The following is a 21,968-nucleotide window of genomic DNA, read 5'->3' as shown; positions in this document are numbered from 1 at the left end:
GATTGTCCAAATTACCAGTGCGCTCTGCGCATTCGCCCCAACAGGGGGGTCTGGGGGCACTCCCCCAGAAAATTTTTGTTGTTACATGCTCTGAGATTGATTCTAACACAATCTTGCTAAAGAAATTAGGGTATACTGCTGCTTTGAGGTACTGGTGGTTAAGCCACATCTTCATTTGAAGATGTCCTATAAAATGCATTGTTTTGAGTTGTGACAATAGAGCTCTAGTACTAGTACTCTCGATCTCATATCAACTAGCTAGCTAGCTTAGCTAGTTAGTAAATGGAACTTGTGGAGCAGAGTTTGAGGCCAGAGGGGGTGCTGGAGCACCCTCTGCACCCCTCTGGCTACGCCACTGCATACATACTCTTAAACTCGCTAGCTATAGCTACACTCGCAACCAGTAGCCTACTGGCTGCGACTCGACTCAGTCTCTTGCATGTATTTACGTTGTAGGTGAATATGTAGATAGATAATGATTATAATTATCTGTTTATATCATTGTCATCAGTGGCGGATCCAGAGGGGGTTCTTTGGGTTCAATTGAACCCCCCTTTGAGAAAGAAGTGAGTGGGAGGCTCGTTAGCAAGTTGTTCTTTTCTTACTAGCTTTCACATGCACTTCTCACTAACCTTTAGCCCTTGTTAGTGCTGCGAAGCTTTGTCTGTGCAGTTTCAGTGACTGTGAAGGTTAAAATTCTCCAGTGTGTATAGTGCATGCAGACTGCTTATAAAAAGTGATGACCCTTTTTTTAGGAAAAATTTGGTCTGTTAATGCGCATGCTCACTGTTTCGAAGAAGTATGACCTTTTTTTTTAGGTCCTTGATCCGCTCAGAACCCTGGAACCCCCCTTTCAAGAATCCTAGATCCGCCACTGTGTCATTGTCCTCGTGAGTGTATTGTTTTCATAACACAGTTAATGTAACTGTTAATAATGATACGTGAAGGTCATGTGCATGAACGAACCCAAGTGATAAAATGTTGCTGATAACATACACTAGATCTATATCGCTCAATGTAGTCAATACCGATGACGAAGTTATTCCTTGCAATTATAGACAATCTATACATGTACTGTACTACATAGACTACTTGTGTTTTATTAAATACGCCCTTGGTACAACACAGAACGTACTCACCAGTACTATAAAGCTTCAGTGAGAACACAGTACAACACACACATTATATTACAATACTACCTTGTCTTGCAGCTAATTCCCACCAGGAGTGTATAATTATGAATACATTCATACTCCTGTTCCCACCTAATTTTCCACCTGAGTGAGTATGGAGACTGGTTTGCAGGCAATTACATCATTGGAATATTCCTGTATTAAGAGATCAATTTCACAAATGGCTACTAATGCTAGCTAGCTGTTTTAGGCTTTAGTTTGCTAATCCACGAATCAAAATCCAAGAGAATGTGGCTAAGAGCCTATAGAAGCTGTTAGTTTTCGTCGCATTGCAACCGTTGAGCAGTTTGAGCAGTTACAGCTGGAATACACACACAGCACAGACACACACAGTCGTATCCCTCGTGCGGCTACGCCTCGAGGCATAACTAGAGCACTAAAGTGCAAACCCTCGGCTGGTGACATGACATGATTATAAAGAAACCAGAAGAGTGATATAATACAGTGCATGTAGTGATGTATGAGTGAATTAACTGTCTAGCACAGAAACTCAGGAGCTAAACCAGACTGGAGGCATGCTGAAACATTTAAGAACAGGGTTTTAGTGCACTACTGTGGACTAGGATCACAGCAATTATTGGCTAATGTTTTATAATAGCCACATCTAGCTGGGCTACCGTAAGATCTCGATTTAAAGCGACACTTTTTTATAATTTCGAAACTTGGAGGTTGAACAATTATATTGAAGCCCAGGTGTCGCATATTTAGAGGGTCGCATCTAATTGGAGGTAACTTTATAGAGTCTACTTGCCTCGATTTTAGGCCGCTTAAAGCACTGAGTTTCCAGTGGGGTACAATCGAGGCTAGGGATCGGAGTGGCTATATTTACCTCTATTTAGAACGCAACATTAAAAAATAATTGTCAACGCAGCTGTCGCTCACTTTTATAGAGGTAAGAAAATTGCTGAAGCTCCTGGGTGTCGCATATTTGGAGGGTCGCCTTAAATTGAGGTCTTACGGTAATTAATGTTTCAAATAATAGCCGCGTTTAGTAGAGTACGCAAAAAGCTACTTAGGCTTAGCTCGCCTTTTCTGCAAAACAAAGACTTCTTTGCAAAATCTGCCAAATTTTAAGCCTTAGTTATAATGCTACAAGTTTCCCTATGTACAAATTGTGATGCCTAAATCACCAGGTAAGCCAAACTGAGCGACAGACACACACACGGACACACAGACACACTACTGTAACCGAGGCCGCCTACGCGCCGCCTCGGGTAGTGTCTTGGCTGAGATCCAGAAAAGGTGAACTTTTCCTCAATCCTCAATCTGTCCCACAGTATATATATCATGCTATAGGCTATAACTTATAGTGGGTAAACCTGGTGATTGGGATTAAATGGCATGCAATTAGCTTGATAGTCAGTCCCAGTACATCATTTGCACTTATAATGCCTGCAGCAATCGTTAAATTAAAAACTGCTAATAATAGCCAAACTTACAGCTATATATATACGGTATCAATAATAATATGCAATTCCATAAAGAGAAAAATTTAATAGTTGCGATAAAACCAACAGGTCATTCATTGACAACCATGAACAAACTTTACTTGTTGTATCACAGTGATGAGTGATGGCGAGATACTTGACCACTTCCCAGTGTCCACCTTTGTAGGCCAGAGAGAGTGGGGTGTCACCAGCCTTGTTGACTGTACCTGTACATGTACGAGTGTACTGAGTGATGCAGCAATTGATGTACCATAATTATGTACCAATGCTTACTTTTAGGACCACAATGATGCTGGTTCACAAGATACTTGACTGTGTCCAAGTGGCCATTAGCACAGGCCAGAGAGAGTGGGGTGTCACCAGCATTGTTGACTGGCTCTGTGGAAGACCACCATTAACAATGTAACAGCACCGATAAACACTTACTATTTGGATCAACATGCTTGTTGATGAGAGCCTTGACCATCTCCAGGTGACCACGGGAACACTCAAGGGAGAGAGGAGTGTCTCCAGCCTTATTCACTGCAACTGTGAATACAAGTAAATTGTGGACACTAGAAAAAAGTTAACAGCACATGCATTGGTTCAAGTATCATACCCTCGTGAAAATACGCCCACCATTTTCTAAGAACTTTATAGGCACAAGAAGGGACTGAGCATATTTTCCCAAACAGTGAGATTTTACTCGAATATAATTATATGCGTCCATTAAATATATACCACGGCCTCATATCGAGGTGGCTTTAATTGTAGTATTGTTCTATTTCACTGATAGCAGTTACCACAGACAGTGAGTGACACAAAATACAATCATTAGTTTAACAAAATAACATGGTAGGTAAAATTAGTTTCGCTGAATACGTGGGAAGTATTCGTTGCTCATGATGTGATGGATACATTGTAGGTCATAAAAATTATTTCTAGATAGTTGTATTATAATTATCAAGTGCATTCTCTATACACAAGGAACAGCAAACCAATGAAGGCAAGGTATCCTGTAGGCAATTGATATTGTTTAGACAAGTTCTGCTCTTGGTATACTAGCAAAGAGTAGAGTCTAACCTTTGGTCTAACTAGCTATTCACTATAAACTGCTTTCGAACATTTAGCTACTTGCTCAAACTCATCATTCTGCATGGGTGGGCGCCCTATGCAATTCTACTTGAAATTGTGAGAGTATGGAAGAAACACGCAAACAAGATATATAATTATGGGTTGGTGGTGGATGGTGAAAGCAGCTTGAGTTGGCATGAGCTCCAGCAGCACTTCTCCAAAGCAATTCTTGTGAGTGTGAAGGAGTCAATTGTACACATGCACACTGGAACAGTCTTCGATATGAATTAACCTCCCACCAGATGACAAAACTCTCAAACTGTTCTTTATTTGAATGTTAGTCAACTAGTCTAAGACAGCCTCTGTGGCGTGGATTGCTGCTCCGACCGTGAAACCATATAGTTATGGAGTTACCCAAACGTTAACATTATTTTTAAGTGAACAACCAACGGATGAAAAGAAACTAAATCAAAACATCAAAATATTTACAGCATGGGCTAATATTCTCAAATTAATGTTCGTGACATGGATTACAACTTTACCACGGAATACAGTTAAAGAATGTTCACAAAAATTAATGCCATCACTAAAAATAACTAGAGCACTAAAGTGCAAACCCTCGGCTGGTGACATGACATGATTATAAAGAAACCAGAAGAATGATATAATACAGTGCATGTAGTGGTGTATGACTGAATTAACTGTCTAGCACAGCAACTCAGGAATCAGACTGGAGGCATGCTGAAACAGTTGAGAACAGGGTTTTAGTGGTACATAGATAGATATATGTAGCCTCGTTCCCAGGCCTTACTTTTTCTTGCTGTTGTCACTGTTCATCCATAAACATAAGAAAGACATAGTGAGGCAGCAAAGAAAGAAATGGCCGTACAGTTAAGAAAAAGTAAGGCCTGGTTTGGGAAATCGCGTGATCCACAAGGATTTTTATGAACGTGGGCGATATGGCCCACAATCGTGACGTAAGGTATTCTCCCACACATTCGGAGTAAGACTGTACTGTACTGCACTGAGACCACCAAGCTGTGTAGATGGGCGTGCCCGTCCCCGGCCATAAAAATGGGGGGACGGGTTTCAGCCCTATCTTACTAACTATGAATATAGTTAATATTAGCCGCGCCTCTAACCACAGAGCTCAGCTTGCTGCAGAGAAGGGGAGGAGCTGAGAAGCCAAGGAATACATTACGTAAGAACTATACAATCTGATTGGTGCTGAAATATATTACGTAAGCAGTCTGCAATCTGATTGGTGCTGCATGATTTTCTGCAGCAGAACGAATGCTAGATAGGGCTGAAACCCGTCCCCCCATTTTTATGGCTGGGGACGGGCCCGCCCATCTACAAGCTGTGCTGCAAGTCAGATCAGAGAACCAGCGTGGCCAGCTCTGGTGGCAGTAGCTACATGCTATGTGATAATGATGACTAAGCTATTCTACTATAGCATGTAGAAAGACACAAGAAAAAGTAATAGTGATAGAATCCAAACACACAATCTAGACTAGTAGATCATCTAGCTAAGCCTAAGGTATAGCTAGCTATAGTGCTTGCAAACTTCCAGTTCCAAGTCCATGTCCAGCTTGCTGCAGGCAAAGTTTTACTAGTCGTAGACCTCTGCGTGGGCAGTCCAACATCTCTAGCTCAGTATGCCCACGCTCATTTTCACCCTTCTACCACCCTTCTACCCTCACGCGACTTCCCGATACAGGCTCTCCTTTTTCCTAACTTTACGTCTATTTCTTTCTTTATTCCTCCAATTAATACCGTATTTTATCTCATTGAACGAATAATACAGTATTTTATCTTATTGAACGATTGTGATAAAGAACAGAAAAAGGAGAGCCTGTGTAGAGGCTAAGATATATGCACTGTGGACTAGGATCACAGCAAAGAAGCCTGGAGTCTCATGCAGAGAAGTATCACTATGGCTCCTTGTGTAGGATCCCAGAGTCAGCTAACATAGACAAACCAGACACAATTTTAGCTTTCTATTGTATCGATCCTTTTCCACAAACACACAAAGCAAACAGTAATTATTGGCTTATGTTTTAACTAATAGCCACATCTAGCTGGGCTACCGTAAGATATCGATTTAAAGCGACGCTTTTTAATAATTACGAAGCCAGAGGTCGCTTCTTTTGTAGGTTGAAAAATTATATTGAAGCCCTGGTGTCGCATATTTAGAGGGTCGCATCTAATTGGAGGTAACTTTATAGAGTCTACTTGCCTCGATTTTAGGCCGCTTAAAATGGATGAAATCTTGCTCTTCAGCTTCAACTAGAGATCGTCTGCTATTCAAACATTGATTTTCCAGTGGGCTACAATCGAGGCTAGGGAGTGGCTATATTTACCTCTATTTAGAACGCGACATTAACAAATAATTGTCAATGCAGCTGTTGCTCACTTTTAGAGGTCAGAAAATTGCTGAAGCTCCTGGGTGTCACATATTTGAAGGGTCGCCTTAACCCTTTCCCGGCTTTAATTAAAAAAACAAAATACAGAATAAATACATATTTTTCTTTAAAAATACATATCTCATGAACAATGCATTGAAATCACTTGCAACTATTTCCTACAGGTAGCCCAGATCCTGGGGGCACCATGACATCATCATCGTTACCTAGCAACTGACCACCCCCCACTAATTAACGATTTTTTACACATTTCACAATTATGAACATAAAGAATATTGTATGAAGGCATGAAGTAACTAAAAACACTAAGTAAGTGTTCTCAATGTTCTCACGGTGACATGGTTCAATCAGGATCAGCAGAAACTTCTCTGCGAGGTCGTATCGGCAGACGCTCTTTTCCCGGGAAATGTTTTCTTCACCTACACACAGGTTTACAAGTTCAATGGTGGCTCATGATGTCCACTTGTGTACTAACTAGACTAAGCATACCATACTGAAGCTATCCAGACTACATATGATACTCCATAGTTACTTACAAGGTCCAGGACTTTGGTTCATGCTCAGGAGCTTCTTCCTCCGGCTCTTCAGGCTCTATGTTTATAACTTGATCTCTGAAAAGTAGTTTTCTCTCTTGATATGATCCCAGTCACTGTCCTATTACTCAACAAGGCCATAAGCATCGTTATTCTCACTGTCTAGCTTCCCTAGAACCTCGCTGAGGTTGTACTACAAAGATCTTGTAGCCATTATCAAACGGTCACTTTTCTTTCGACAGTACTGCACAAAGTGTACCTCAAGGCAAGATATTAAAGATACCATGTGAAAGAGCAGCCCAATGCACATGTGCTGGTGCCTACAGTGTGTGCATAGCTCCAACACAGTGCCCACAACGATTTTTTGAAAATTATCACTACCGCTGCCGTCATATGACGGCTAAAGCCGGGAAAGGGTTAAATCGAGGTCTTACGGTAATTAATGTTTCAAATAATAGCCGCGTTTAGTAGTACGCAATAAGCTTCTTAGGTTTAGCTCGCCTTTTCTGCGAAACAAAGACTTCTTTGCAATACTGTACTGCCAAATATTAAGCCTTAGTTTTAATGCTAAAGTTTCCCTACGTACAAATTGTTATGCCTAAATCACCAGGTAAGCCAAATTGAGCGACAGACACACAGACAGACTACTGTAACTGAGGCCGCCTACATGCCTCGGGTTAATAACTTTATCTAGTGTCTTGACTGAGATCCAGAAAAGGGGAACTTTCCTCAATCCTCAATCTGTCCCATAGTATATATATCATGCTATAGGCTATAACTTATAGCGGGTAAACTTGGCGATTGGCGAATCATGGATTAAGGATTACAAATGGCATGCAATTAGCTTGATAGTCAGTCCCAGTACATCATTTGCACTTATAATAATTATGCCTGCAGCATTAAAAACTGCCAATAATAGAGCCAAACTTACAGCTACGGTATCAAAATAATATGCAATTCATAGTGCGATAAAACCAACAGGTCATTCATTGACAACCATGAACAAACTTTACTTTTTGTATCACAATGATGAACGATGGCGAGATACTTGACCACTTCCCAGTGTCCACTTTTGTAGGCCAGAGAGAGTGGGGTGTGACCAGCCTTGTTGACTGGCTCTGTGGAAGGCCACCATCAACAATGTAACAGCACCGATAAACACTTACTATTTGGATCAACATGCTTGTTGATGAGAGCCTTGACCATCTCCAAGTGACCACGGGAACACTCAAGGGAGAGAGGAGTGTCTCCAGCCTTATTCACTGCAACTGTGAATACAAGTAAATTGTGGACACTAGAAAAAAGTTAACAGCACATGCATTGGTCCATGTATCGTACCCTCGTGAAAATACACCCACCATTTTCTAAGAACTTTATAGGCACAAGAAGGGACTAAGCATATTTTCCCAAACAGTGAGATTTTACTCGAATATAATTATAATATGCGTCCATCAAATATATACCACGGCCTCATATCGAGGTGGCTATAATTGTAGTATTGTTCTATTTCACTGATAGCAGTTACCACAGACATGCAGTAAGTGACACAAAATACAATCATTAGTTTAACAAAATTAATAACATGGTAGGTAAAATTAGTTTCGCTGAATACGTGAGAAGTATTCGTTGCGAATGATGTGATGAACATATTGTAGGTCATACAAATTATTTCTAGATAGTTGTACTATATCAAGTACATTCTCTATACACAAGGAACAGCAAACCAATGAAGGCAAGGTATGAAGGCAAGGTATCATGTAGGCATTGATATTGTTTGGAGATATTTATAAGACAAGTTCTGCTCTTGGTACCAGCAAAGAGTATATAAAGTTTAACCTTTGGTCTAACTAGCTACTCACTATAAACTGCTTTGAACATTTAGCTACTTGCTCAAACTCATCATTCTGGGTGGGTGTCTTATGCAATTCTACTTGAAATTGTGAGAGTATAATATGGAAGAAACACGCAAACAAGATATAATAATGGGTTGGTGGTGGATGGTGAAAGCAGGTTGAGTTGGCATGAGCTCCAGCAGCACTTCTCCAAAGCAATTCTTGTGAGTGTGAAGGAGTCAATTGTACACATGTACGCTGGAACAGTCTTTGATATGAATTAACCTCCCACCAGAGGACCAAACTCTCAAACTGTCCTTTATTCGGAGGTTAGTCAACTAGTCTAAGACAGGAATAATTTGCCTCTGTGGCGTGGATTGCTGCTCCGACCGTGAAACCATATAGTTATGGAGTTACCCAAAGGTTTACATTTTAAGTGAACAACTAACTGATGAAAGGAAACTAAATCAAAACATTAAAATATTTACAGCATGGGCTACTATACTCAAAATAATGTTCGTGACATGGATTACAACTTTACCACGGAATACAGTAAGAATGTTCACACAAATCACTAAAAAAATAACTAGAGCACTAAAGTGCAAACCCTCGGCTGGTGACATGATTATAAAAATACCAGAACAGTGATATAATACAGTGCATGTAGTGATGAATATCATGTATGACTTAACTGTCTAGCACAGCAACTCAGGAGCTAAACCAGATTAGGAGGCATGCTGAAATATTTGAGAACAGGGTTTTAGTGGTTCATAGATAGATATATGCACTGTGGACTAGGATCACAGCAAAGAAGCCTAGAGTCTCATGCAGAGAAGTATGGCTCCTTGAGTAGGATCCCAGAGTCAGCTAACAGAGACAAACCAGACACAATTCTAGCTTTCTATTGTATCGACCCTTTTCCACAAACACACAAAGCCAACAGTAATTATTGGCTTATGTTTCCAATAATAGCCTCATCTAGCTGGGCTACCGTAAGGTCTTGATTTAAAGCGACACTTTTTAAGCCAGAGGTCGCTTCTTTTGGAGGTTGAACAATTATATTGAGGCCCTGATGTCGCATATTTAGAGGGTCGCATCTAATTAGAAGTAACTTTATAGAGTCTACTTACCTCGATTTTAGGCCGCTTAAAAACACTGATTTTCCAGTGGACTACAATTGAGGCTAGGGAGTGGCTATATTTACCTCTATTTAAAACGCGACATAAAAAAATAATTGTCAACGCAGCTGTCGTTCACTTTTAGAGGTCAAAAAATTGTTGAAGCTCATGGGTGTAGCATATTTGGAGGGTCGCCTTAAATCGAGGTCTTACGGTAATTAATGTTTCAAATAATAGCCGCGTTTAGTAGTATATAAGCTTCTTAGGTTTAGCTCGTCTTTTCTGCGAAACAAAGACTTCTTTGCAAAATCTGCCAAATTTTAAGCCTTACTACAAGTTTCCCTACGTAGAAATTGTGATGCCTAAATCACCAGGTAAGCCAAACTGAGCGACAGACATACACACGGACACACAGACACACAGACACACAGACACACAGACACACAGACAGACTACTGTAACCGAGGCCGCCTACGTGCCTCGGATTAATAAGTTTATCTAGTGTCTTGACTGAGATCCAGAAAAGGGCAATCTCTATCCCATAGTATACTATAGGCTATAACTTATAGCGGGTAAACTTGGCGATTGACGAATCATGGATTAAAGTTTACCAATAGCATGCAATTAGCTTGATAGTCAGTCCCAGTACATCATTTGCACTTATAATAATTATGCCTGCAGCATTAAAAACTGCCAATAATAGAGCCAAACTTACAGCTACGGTATCAATAATAAAATGTAATTTAATAGTGCGATAAAACCAACAGGTCATTCATTGACAACCATGAACAAACTTTACTTTTTGTATCACAGTGATGAGTGATGGCGAGACACTTGACCACTTCCCAGTGTCCACTTTTGTAGGCCAGAGAGAGTGGGGTGTCACCTGCCTTGTTGACTGTACCTGTACATGTATACGAGTGTACTGAGTGATGCAGCAATTAATGTACGATAATTATGTATATACCAATGCTTACTTTTAGGATCACAATGATGCTGGTTCACAAGATACTTGACTGTGTCCAAGTGGCCATTAGCACAGGCCAGAGAGAGTGGGGTGTCACCAGCATTGTTGACTGTACCTGTACATGTATACGAATGTACTGAGTGATGCAGCAATTGATGTACCATAATTATATACCAATGCTTACATTTAGGATCACAATGATGCTGGTTCACAAGATACTTGACTGTGTCCAAGTGGCCATTAGCACAGGCTAGAGAGAGTGGGGTGTCACCAGCATTGTTGACTGTACCTGTACATGTATACGAGTGTACTGAGTGATGCAGCAATTGATGTATCATAATTATGTACCAATGCTTACTTTTAGGATCACAATGATGCTGGTTCACAAGATACTTGACTGTGTCCAAGTGGCCATTAGCACAGGCCAGAGAGAGTGGGGTGTCACCAGCATTGTTGACTGTACCTGTACATGTATACGAGTGTACTGAGTGATGCAGCAATTGATGTACCATAATTATATACCAATGCTTACATTTAGGATCACAATGATGCTGGTTCACAAGATACTCGACTGTGTCCAAGTGGCCATTAGCACAGGCCAGAGAGAGTGGGGTGTCACCAGCATTGTTGACTGGCTCTGTGGAAGACCACCATCAACAATGTAACAGCACCGATAAACACTTACTATTTGGATCAACATGCTTGTTGATGAGAGCCTTGACCATCTCCAGGTGACCACGGGAACACTCAAGGGAGAGAGGAGTGTCTCCAGCCTTAGTTACTGCAACTGTGAATACAAGTAAATTGTGGACACTAGAAAAAAGTTAACAGCACATGCATTGGTCCATGTATCGTACCCTCGTGAAAATATACTCACCATTTTCTAAGAACTTTATAGGCACAAGAAGGGACTAAGCATATTTTCCCAAACAGTGAGATTTTACTCGAATATAATTATATGCGTCCATCAAATATATACCACAGCCTCATATATCGAGGTGGCTATAATTGTAGTATTGTTCTATTTCACTGATAGCAGTTACCACAGGCAGTGAGTGACACAAAATACAATCATTAGAAAATTAATAACATGGTAGTTTCACTGAATACGTGAGAAGTATTTGTTGCGAATGATGTGATGAACATATTGTAGGTCATACAAATTATTTCTAGATAGTTGTACTATATCAAGTACATTCTCTATACACAAGGACCGAACAGCAAACCAATGAAGGCAAGGTATGAAGGCAAGGTATCATGTAGGCATTGATATTGTTTGGAGATAATTATAAGACAAGTTCTGCTCTTGGTACCAGCAAAGAGTATATAAAGTCTAACCTTTGGTCTAACTAGCTACTCACTATAAACTGCTTTGAACATTTAGCTACTTGCTCAAACTCATCATTCTGGGTGGGTGTCTTATGCAATTCTACTTGAAATTGTGAGAGTATAATATGGAAGAAACACGCAAACAAGATATAATAATGGGTTGGTGGTGGATGGTGAAAGCAAGTTGAGTTGGCATGAGCTCCAGCAGCACTTCTCCAATTTGAAAGCAATTCTTGTGAGTGTGAAGGATCAATTGTACACATGCACGCTGGAACAGTCTTCGATATGAATTAACCTCCCACCAGAGGACAAAACTCTCAAACTGTCCTTTATTCGGAGGTTAGTCAACTAGTCTAAGACAGGAATAATTTGCCTCTGTGGCGTGGATTGCTGCTCCGACCGTGAAACCATATAGTTATGGAGTTACCCAAAGGTTTACATTTTAAGTGAACAACCAACTGATGAAAGGAAACTAAATCAAAACATACAGCATGGGCTACTATTCTCAAATTAATGCCATCACTAAAAATAACGAGTGTTGCAAATGTGCGCTTGCTAATGCCTCTCGCCATGTTATGCTTTCGCTCAAGTGTTTATAATGAATTTTACATTAAAGTTAGCTTATCCATATAAACTCACTGAGAAGAAAATACTTATTTACATGCATCTATTGTTGTTACTTATATGTGGCTTACCAGGGCCTCAAGAAAGAAGAAAATTGATTCTTCCAGGATCTGGAGTTCAGTGTATATATGATATCTATTGAGAAGAAAAGACTTGTGTACATGCATATTGTTGTTGTAATTATGGTAGTGTTTTGTGGCTTACCAGGCCATCAAGAAAAAGATGATTCTGCCAGGAGGATCTGGATCTGGATCTTGGATATTATTTCTCACATGTGGGGAATGAGCGCGAATGCGCATTACATCCACAGGAATAATTAAAGGGTGTGTCCAAAGAGATCGTAAATACAGGAATATTCCAAACTTTGACCTTTCAATTTTATTACTCAATGATGGCTTCGCTTCCCGTGCATGATTATCAAGCTCATGAAGCTCATGAAAGCTCTGTTTCTCCTGGCTCTTGTCCAGTCATTCCATGGTTATCTATATAGCCACTCAGTCTCTGACAAGTTTCTGGCGGTGGATAACATCTGGTATTGAATGGAATGGAGTTTTTAGGGATCAAACTGTACTGATAATAGTGATATTATTATTCCATGACTGAGATCATGCCTTCACACTGTATACTGTGTATGTAGATCTATAAGCTTAATACTTCTTACTAAATGTTATAATAATTATTAGTTTTGACTTTACCATACAAGGGGTGTAGTCAGGATTTGAGAGGGGGGGTGCTGGATGAATGGATTGTCCAAATTACCAGTGCGCTTTGCGCATTCGCCCCAACAGGGGGGTCTGGGGGCACTCCCCCAGAAAATTTTTGTTGTTACATGCTCTGAGATTGATTCTAACAATCTGGCTAAAGAAATTAGGGTATACTGCTGCTTTGAGGTACTGGTGGTTAAGCCACATCTTCATTTGAAGATGTCCTATAAAATGCATTGTTTTGAGTTGTGACAATAGAGCTCTAGTACTAGTACTCTCGATCTCATATCAGCTAGCTAGCTAGCTTAGCTAGTTAGTAAAAGGAACTTGTGGAGCAGAGTCTGAGGCCAGAGGGGGTGCTGGAGCACCCTCTGCACCCCTCTGGCTACGCCACTGCATACATACTCTTAAATTCGCTAGCTAGCTACACTCGCAGCCAGTAGCCTACTGGCTGCGACTCGACTCAGTCTCTTGCATGTATTTACGTTGTAGGTGAATATGTAGATAGATAATGATTATATTTATCTGTTGATATCATGTCATCAGTGGCGGATCCAGAGGGGGTTCTTTGGGTTCAATTGAGCCCCCCTTTGAGAAAGAAGTGAGTGGGAGGCTCATTAGCAAGTTGTTCTTTTCTTACTAGCTTTCACATGCACTTCTCACTTACCTTTAGTCCTTTTTAGTCCTGCGAAGCTTTGTCTGTGCAGTTTCAGTGACTATGAAGGCTAAAATTCTCCAGTGTGTAGTGCATGCAGGCTGCTTATAAAAAGTGATGACCCTTTTTTTTAGGAAAAATTCAGTCTGTTAATGCGCATGCTCTGTTTCGAAAAAGTATGACCTTTTTTTAGGTCCTTGATCCGCTCAGAACCCTGGAACCCCCCTTTCAAGAATCCTAGATCCGCCACTGTGTCATTGTCCTCGTGAGTGTATTGTTTTCATAGCACAGTTAATGTAACTGTTAATTATGATACGTGAAGGTCATGTGCATGAACGAACCCAAGTGATAAATGCTGCTGATAACATACACTAGATCTGTATCGCTCAATGTAGGCAATACCGATGACGAAGTTATTCCTTGCAATTGTAGACAATCTATACATGTACTATACTACATAGACTACTTTAAATACGCCCTTGGTACAACACAGAACGTACTGCACCAGTACTATAAAGCTTCAGTGAGAACACAGTACAACACACACATTATATTACAATACTACCTTGTTCGCAGCTAATTCCCACCAGGAGTGTATAATTATGAATACATTCATACTCCTGTTCCCACCTAATTTTCCACCTGAGTGAGTATGGAGACTGGTTTGCAGGCAATTACATCATTGGAATATTCCTGTATTAAGAGATCAATTTCACAAATGGCTACTAATGCTAGCTAGCTGTTTTAAGCTTTAGTTTGCTAATCCACGAATCAAAATCCAAGAGAACGTGGCTAAGAGCCTATAGAAGCTGTTAGTTTTCGTCGCATTGCAACCGTTGAGTAGTTTGAGCAGTTACAGCTGGAATACACACACACACAGACACACACACAGTCGTATTCCTTGTGCGGCTACGCCTCGAGGCATAACTAGAGCACTAAAGTGCAAACCCTCGGCTAGTGACATGAGTGATATAATACAGTGCATGTAGTTATGTATGACTGAATTAACTGTCTAGCACAGCAACTCAGGAGCTAATCCAGACTGGAGGCATGCTGAAACATTTGAGAACAGGGTTTTAGTGGTACATAGATAGATATATGCACTGTGGACTAGGATCACAGCAAAGAAGCCTGCAGTCTCATGCAGAGAAATATGGCTCCTGGAGTAGGATTCCAGAGTCAGCTAATGGAGACAAACCAGACACAATTCTAGCTTTCTATTGTATCGACCCTTTTCCACAAACACACAAAGCAAACAGTAATTACTGGTTTATGTTTCGAATAATAGCCGTATCTAGCTGGGCTACCGTAAGATCTCGGTTTAAAGTAACACTTTTTAATAATTACGAAGCCAGAGGTCGCTTCTTTTTGGAGGTTGAAAAATTATATTGAAGCCCAGGTGTCACTATTATTTACCTCTATTTAGAACGCGACATTAATTTTTTTTGTCAACGCAGCTGTCGCTCACTTTTAGAGGTCAGAAAATTGCTGAAGCTCCTGGGTGTCGCATATTTGGAGGGTCGCCTTAAATCGAAGTCTTACGGTAATTAATCAAATAATAGCCGCGTTTAGTAGTACGCAAAAAGCTTCTTAGGTTTAGCTCACCTTTCTACGAAACAAAGACTTCTTTGCAAAATCTGCCAAATTTTAAGCCTTAGTTTTAATGCTACGTACAAATTGTGATGCCTAATCACCAGGTAAGCCAAATTGAGCGACAGACACATGGACACACAGACACACAGACAGACTATACTGTAACTGAGGCCGCCTACGCGCCTCGGGTTAATAACTTTATCTAGTGTCTTGACTGAGATCCAGAAAAGGGGAACTTTTCCTCAATCCTCAATCTGTCCCATAGTATATATATCATGCTATAGGCTATAACTTATAGCGGGTAAACTTGCGATTGGCGAATCATGGATTAAAGATTACCAATGGCATGCAATTAGCTTGGTAGTCAGTCCCAGTACATCATTTGCACTTATAATAATTATGCCTGCAGCATTAAAAACTGCCAATAGAGCCAAACTTACAGCTACGGTATCAATAATGATATGCAATTCTATAGAATAATAGTGCGATAAAACCAACAGGTCATTCATTGACAACCAATGAACAAACTTTACTTTTTGTATCACAGTGATGAGTGATGGCGAGATACTTTACCACTTCCCAGTGTCCACTTTTGTAGGCCAAAGAGAATGGGGTGTCACCAGCCTTGTTGACTGTATCTGTACATGTACGAGTGTACTGAGTGATGCAGCAATTGATGTACCATAATTATGTACCAATGCTTACTTTTAGGATCACAATGATGCTGGTTCACAAGATACTTGACTGTGTCCAAGTGGCCATTAGCACAGGCCAGAGAGATTGGAGTGTCACCAGCCTTGTTGACTGGCTCTGTGGAAGACCACCATCAACAACGTAACAGCACTGATAAACACTTACTACTTAGATCAACATGCTTGTTAATGAGAACCTTGATCATCTCCAGGTCACCACGGAAACACGCACTGGAAAGAGGAGTGTCTCCATCCTCATTCACTGCCACTGTGAATACAAATAAATTATGGACACTAGAAAAACGTTAACAGCACATGCATGCATTGGTCCATGTATCGTACCCTCGTGAAAATACGTCCACCATTTTCTAAGAACTTTATAGGCACTAGAAGGGACTAAGCATATTTTCCCAAACAGTGAGATTTTACTCGAATATATATACGTCCATCAAATATATACCACGGCTTCGTATCGAGGTGGCTATAATTATAGTATAATATTGTTGTATTTCACTGATAGCAGTTACCACAGACACAAAATACAATCATTAGTTGGTGTCTGTGTACGGGGGAGGGCAAGAGCACGTTCAAGCCACTACACTACAAGGGCACAAATAACATGGTAGGGAAAGTTAGTTTCGCTGAATACGTGAGAAGTATTCGTTGCTCATATGTGATGGACACATTGTAGGTCATTTCTAGAGAGCTGTATTATATCAAGTACATTCTCTATACACAAAGAACAGCAAACCAATGAAGGCAAGGTATCCTGTAGGCAATTGATATTGTTTGGAGATATAAGACAAGTTCTGCTCTTGGTACCAGCAAAGAGTAGAGTTTAACATTTGGTCTAACTAGCTACTCACTAAACTGCTTTCGAACATTATTTTAGCTACTTGTTCAAACTCATCATTCTGGGTGGGTGTACTATGCAATTCTATTGAAGAAACACGCAAACAAGATATAATAATGGGTTGGTGGTGGATGGTGAAAGCAGGTTGAGTTGGCATGAGCTCCAGCAGCACTTCTCCAAAGCAATTCGTGTGCATGAGTGTGAAGGAGTCAATTGTACACATGCATGCTGAAACAGTCTTCGATAAGAATTAACCTCCCACCAGAGGACAAAACTCTCAAACTGTCCTTTATTCGGAGGTTAGTCAACTAGTCTAAGACAGGAATAATTTGCCTCTGTGGTGTGGATTGCTACTCCGACCGTAAAACCATAATATTATAGTTAAGGAGTTACCCAAAGGTTTACATTTTAAGTGAACAACCATGCAACTGATGAAAGGAAACTAAATCAAAACATCAAAATATTTACAGCATGGGCTAATATTCTCAAATTAATGTTCGTGACATGGATTACAACTTTACCACGGAATACAGTTAAAGAATGTTCACACAAATTAATGCCATCACTAAAAATAACTAGAGCACTAAAGTGCAAACCCTCGGCTGATGACACGACATGATTACAGAAGAGTGATATAATACAGTGCATGTAGTGATGTATGACTAAATTAACTGTCTAGCACAGCAACTCAGGAGCTAAACCAGACTGGAGGCATGCTGAAACATTTGAGAACAGGGTTTTAGTGCACTACTGTGGACTAGGATCACAGCAATTATTGGCTTATGTTTCGAATAATAGCCGCATCTAGCTGGGCTACCGTAAGATCTCGATTTAAAGCGATACTTTTTAATAATTTCAAAACCAAAGGTCGCTTATTTTGGAGGTTGAACAATTATATTGAAGCCCAGGTGTCGCATATTTAGGGCTATACCTTGGTATAAAAAGTCACAATTCATGAATATAATTAAACCTCTATAATGAGGGTATAGGCATCAATATTATGGTTACATTCCATTCCAATAAGTGTACGTACGCATGGAGTGTAACATAATAATTATGTCACTACTGTAACAACTGTAACACCAGTCACCACTGTAACAACTGTAACACATGTCATCACTGTAACAACTGTAACATCTGTCAACATTGTAACAACTGTAACGATTGTAACAACTGTAACAACTGTAACACTTGTCACCACTGTAACGCTAGTCACCACTGTAACGCTAGTCACCACTGTAACAACTGTAACATCTGTCACAACTGTAACAACTGTAACACTTGTCACCAATGCAACACATGTCACCACTGTAACAACTGTAACACCAGTCACCACTGTAACAACTGTAACACCAGTCACAACTGTAACAACTGTAGCACTTGTCACTACTGTAACAACTGTAACACATGTCACCAATGCAACACATGTCACCACTGTAACGCTAGTCACCACTGTAACAACTGTAACATCTGTCAACACTGTAACAACTGTAACACATGTCACCAATGCAACACATGTCACCACTGTAACAACTGTAACACCAGTCACCACTGTAACAACTGTAACACCAGTCACCACTGTAATAACTGTAACACTTGTCACCACTGTAACACATGTCACCACTGTAACGCTAGTCACCACTGTAACAACTGTAACACTAGTCACAACTGTAACAACTGTAACACTTGTCACCACTGTAACAACTGTAACACATGTCACCAATGCAACACATGTCACCACTGTAACGCTAGTCACCACTGTAGACCAAAGACTAGACAAGACACTGTAGACTGTGACTAGCGTTACAGTTGTTACAGTTGTTACAGTGGTGAGTTGTGACTAGCTTTACAGTGGTGACTGGTGTTACAGTTGTTGCAGTTGTTACAGTGGTGATTGATGTTACATTAGTTACAGTAGTGACATAATTATATGTTACACTTAATTATGTGGAATGGAATGTAACCATAATATTGATGTCATTATAGAGGCTTAATTATATTCATGAATTGTGACTTTTTATACCAAGGTATAGCCATATTTAGAGGGTCGCATCTAATTGGAGGTAACTTTATAGAGTCTACTTGCCTCGATTTTAGGCCGCTTAAAGCACTGAGTTTCCAGTGGGGTACAATCGAGGCTAGGGATCGGAGTGGCTATATTTACCTCTATTTAGAACGCAACATTAAAAAATAATTGTCAACGCAGCTGTCGCTCACTTTTATAGAGGTAAGAAAATTGCTGAAGCTCCTGGGTGTCGCATATTTGGAGGGTCGCCTTAAATCGAGGTCTTACGGTAATTAATGTTTCAAATAATAGCCGCGTTTAGTAGAGTACGCAAAAAGCTTCTTAGGCTTAGCTCGCCTTTTCTGCGAAACAAAGACTTCTTTGCAAAATCTGCCAAATTTTAAGCCTTAGTTTTAATGCTACAAGTTTCCCTATGTACAAATTGTGATGCCTAAATCACCAGGTAAGCCAAACTGAGCAACAGACACACACACGGACACACAGACACACTACTGTAACCGAGGCCGCCTACGCGCCGCCTCGGGTAGTGTCTTGGCTGAGATCCAGAAAAGGTGAACTTTTCCTCAATCCTCAATCTGTCCCACAGTATATATATCATGCTATAGGCTATAACTTATAGCGGGTAAACTTGGTGATTGGGATTAAATGGCATGCAATTAGCTTGATAGTCAGTCCCAGTACATAATTTGCACTTATAATGCCTGCAGCAATCGTTAAATTAAAAACTGCTAATAATAGCCAAACTTACAGCTATATATATACGGTATCAATAATAATATGCAATTCCATAAAGAGAAAAATTTAATAGTGCGATAAAACCAACAGGTCATTCATTGACAACCATGAACAAACTTTACTTGTTGTATCACAGTGATGAGTGATGGCGAGATACTTTACCACTTCCCAGTGTCCACCTTCGTAGGCCAGAGAGAGTGGAGTGTACTTGTAACCAGCCTTGTTGACTGTATCTGTACATGTACGAGTGTACTGAGTGATGCAGCAATTGATGTACCATAATTATGTACCAATGCTTACTTTTAGGATCACAATGATGCTGGTTTACAAGATACTTTACTGTGTCCAAGTGGCCATTAGCACAGGCCAGAGAGAGTGGGGTGTCACCAGCATTGTTGACTGGCTCTGTGGAAGACCACCATCAACAATGTAACAGCACCGATAAACACTTACTATTTGGATCAACATGCTTGTTGATGAGAGCCTTGACCATCTCCAGGTGACCACGGAAACACTCAAGGGAGAGAGGAGTGTCTCCAGCCTTATTCACTGCAACTGTGAATACAAGTAAATTGTGGACACTAGAAAAAAGTTAACAGCACGTGCATTGGTCCATGTATCGTACCCTCGTGAAAATACACCCACCATTTTCTAAGAACTTTATAGGCACAAGAAGGGACTAAGCATATTTTCCCAAACAGTGAGATTTTACTCAAATATAATATGCGTCCATCAAATATATACCACGGCCTCATATCAAGGTGGCTATAATTGTAGTATTGTTCTATTTCACTGATAGCAGTTACCACAGACATGCAGTAAGTGACACAAAATACAATCATTAGTTTAACAAAATTAATAACATGCATGGTAGGTAAAATTAGTTTCGCTGAATAAATGATAAGTATTCGTTGCGAATGATGTGATGGACACATTGTAGGTCATAAAATTGTTTTTCTAGATAGTTGTACTATATCAAGTACATTCTCTATACACAAGGAACAGGAAACCAATGAAGGGGCAATGTATCCTGTAGGCATTGATATTGTTTGGAGATAATTATAAGACAAGTTCTGCTCTTGGTACCAGCAAAGAGTAGAGTCTAACCTTTGGTCTAACTAGCTACTCACTAAACTGCTTTGAACATTTAGCTACTTGCTCAAACTCATCATTCTGGGTGGGTGTCTTATGCAATTCTACTTGAAATTGTGAGAGTATAATATGGAAGAAACACGCAAACAAGATATAATAATGGGTTGGTGGTGGATGGTGAAAGCAGGTTGAGTTGGCATGAGCTCCAGCAGCACTTCTCCAAAGTAATTCTTGTGAGTGTGAAGGAGTCAATTGTACACATGCACGCTGGAACAGTCTTCGATATGAATCAACTTCCCACCAGAGGACAAAACTCTCAAACTGTCCTTTATTCGGAGGTTAGTCAACTAGTCTAAGACAGGAATAATTTGCCTCTGTGGTGTGGATTGCTGCTTCGACCATGAAACCATAATTATAGTTATGGAGTTACCCAAAGGTCTATATTTTAAGTGAACAACCAACTGATGAAAGGAAACTAAATCAAATCATTAAAATATTTACAGCATGGGCTACTATTCTCAAATTAATGCCATCACTAAAAATAATGAGTGTTGCAAGTGTGCGCTTGCTAATGCCTCTCGCCATGTTATGCTTTCGCTCAAGTGTTTATAATGAATTTTACATTAAAGTTAGCTTATCTATATAAACTCACTGAGAAGAAAATACTTATTTACATGCATCTATTGTTGTTACTTATATGTGGCTTATCAGGGCCTCAAGAAAGAAGAAAATTGATTCTTCCAGGATCTGGAGTTCAGTGTATATATGATATCTATTGAGAAGAAAAGACTTGTGTACATGCATATTGTTGTTGTAATTATGGTAGTGTTTTGTGCCTTACCAGGCCCTCAAGAAAAAGATGATTCTGCCAGGAGGATCTGGATATCTGGATCTTGGATATTATTTTCTCACATGTGGGGAATGAGCGCGAATGCGCATTACATCCACAGGAATAATTAAAGGGTGTGTCCAAAGAGATCGAAGCAACTAAATACAGAACTTTGACCTTTCAATTTTATTACTCAACGATGGCTTCGCTTCCCGTGCATGATTATCAAGCTCATGAAGCTCATGAAAGCTCTGTTTCTCCTGGCT

General features: G+C 40.1%; 2 protein-coding genes and 2 long non-coding RNA genes across 4 annotated transcripts in view; all 4 read right to left on the bottom strand.

Moving 5' to 3' along the window:
- Positions 1-21,968, bottom strand: part of LOC135335843 (uncharacterized) — a gene marked incomplete in the record, with an annotated part of 743,773 nt that overhangs the window by 512,622 nt on the left and 209,183 nt on the right.
- The window catches only part of LOC135335878 (uncharacterized), an 89,974-nt gene that overhangs the window by 54,887 nt on the left and 13,119 nt on the right, over positions 1-21,968 (bottom strand). Inside the window, exon 10 of the mRNA XM_064531516.1 lies at positions 2,743-2,847. Within this exon, the coding sequence (XP_064387586.1) occupies positions 2,743-2,847 (105 nt within the window). The remainder of the gene's footprint in view (positions 1-2,742; positions 2,848-21,968) is intronic.
- Positions 6,378-7,627, bottom strand: LOC135336127 (uncharacterized). Its single transcript, XR_010394737.1, has 2 exons — positions 6,657-7,627; positions 6,378-6,539 (listed from the first exon to the last, which is right to left on the bottom strand). It is a non-coding gene; the product is annotated as an uncharacterized LOC135336127 (long non-coding RNA).
- On the bottom strand, positions 16,259-20,019 carry LOC135336159 (uncharacterized). The gene is made up of 3 exons (XR_010394776.1): positions 19,904-20,019; positions 16,334-16,435; positions 16,259-16,285 (listed from the first exon to the last, which is right to left on the bottom strand). It is a non-coding gene; the product is annotated as an uncharacterized LOC135336159 (long non-coding RNA).

Source organism: Halichondria panicea, chromosome 5 (genome assembly GCF_963675165.1).
Source record: "Halichondria panicea chromosome 5, odHalPani1.1, whole genome shotgun sequence".
In the NCBI taxonomy this organism is placed as follows: Eukaryota; Metazoa; Porifera; class Demospongiae; order Suberitida; family Halichondriidae; genus Halichondria; species Halichondria panicea.
Note: the sequence above shows the minus strand (reverse complement) of the source record. Positions and strands in the feature narration are given on the sequence as shown.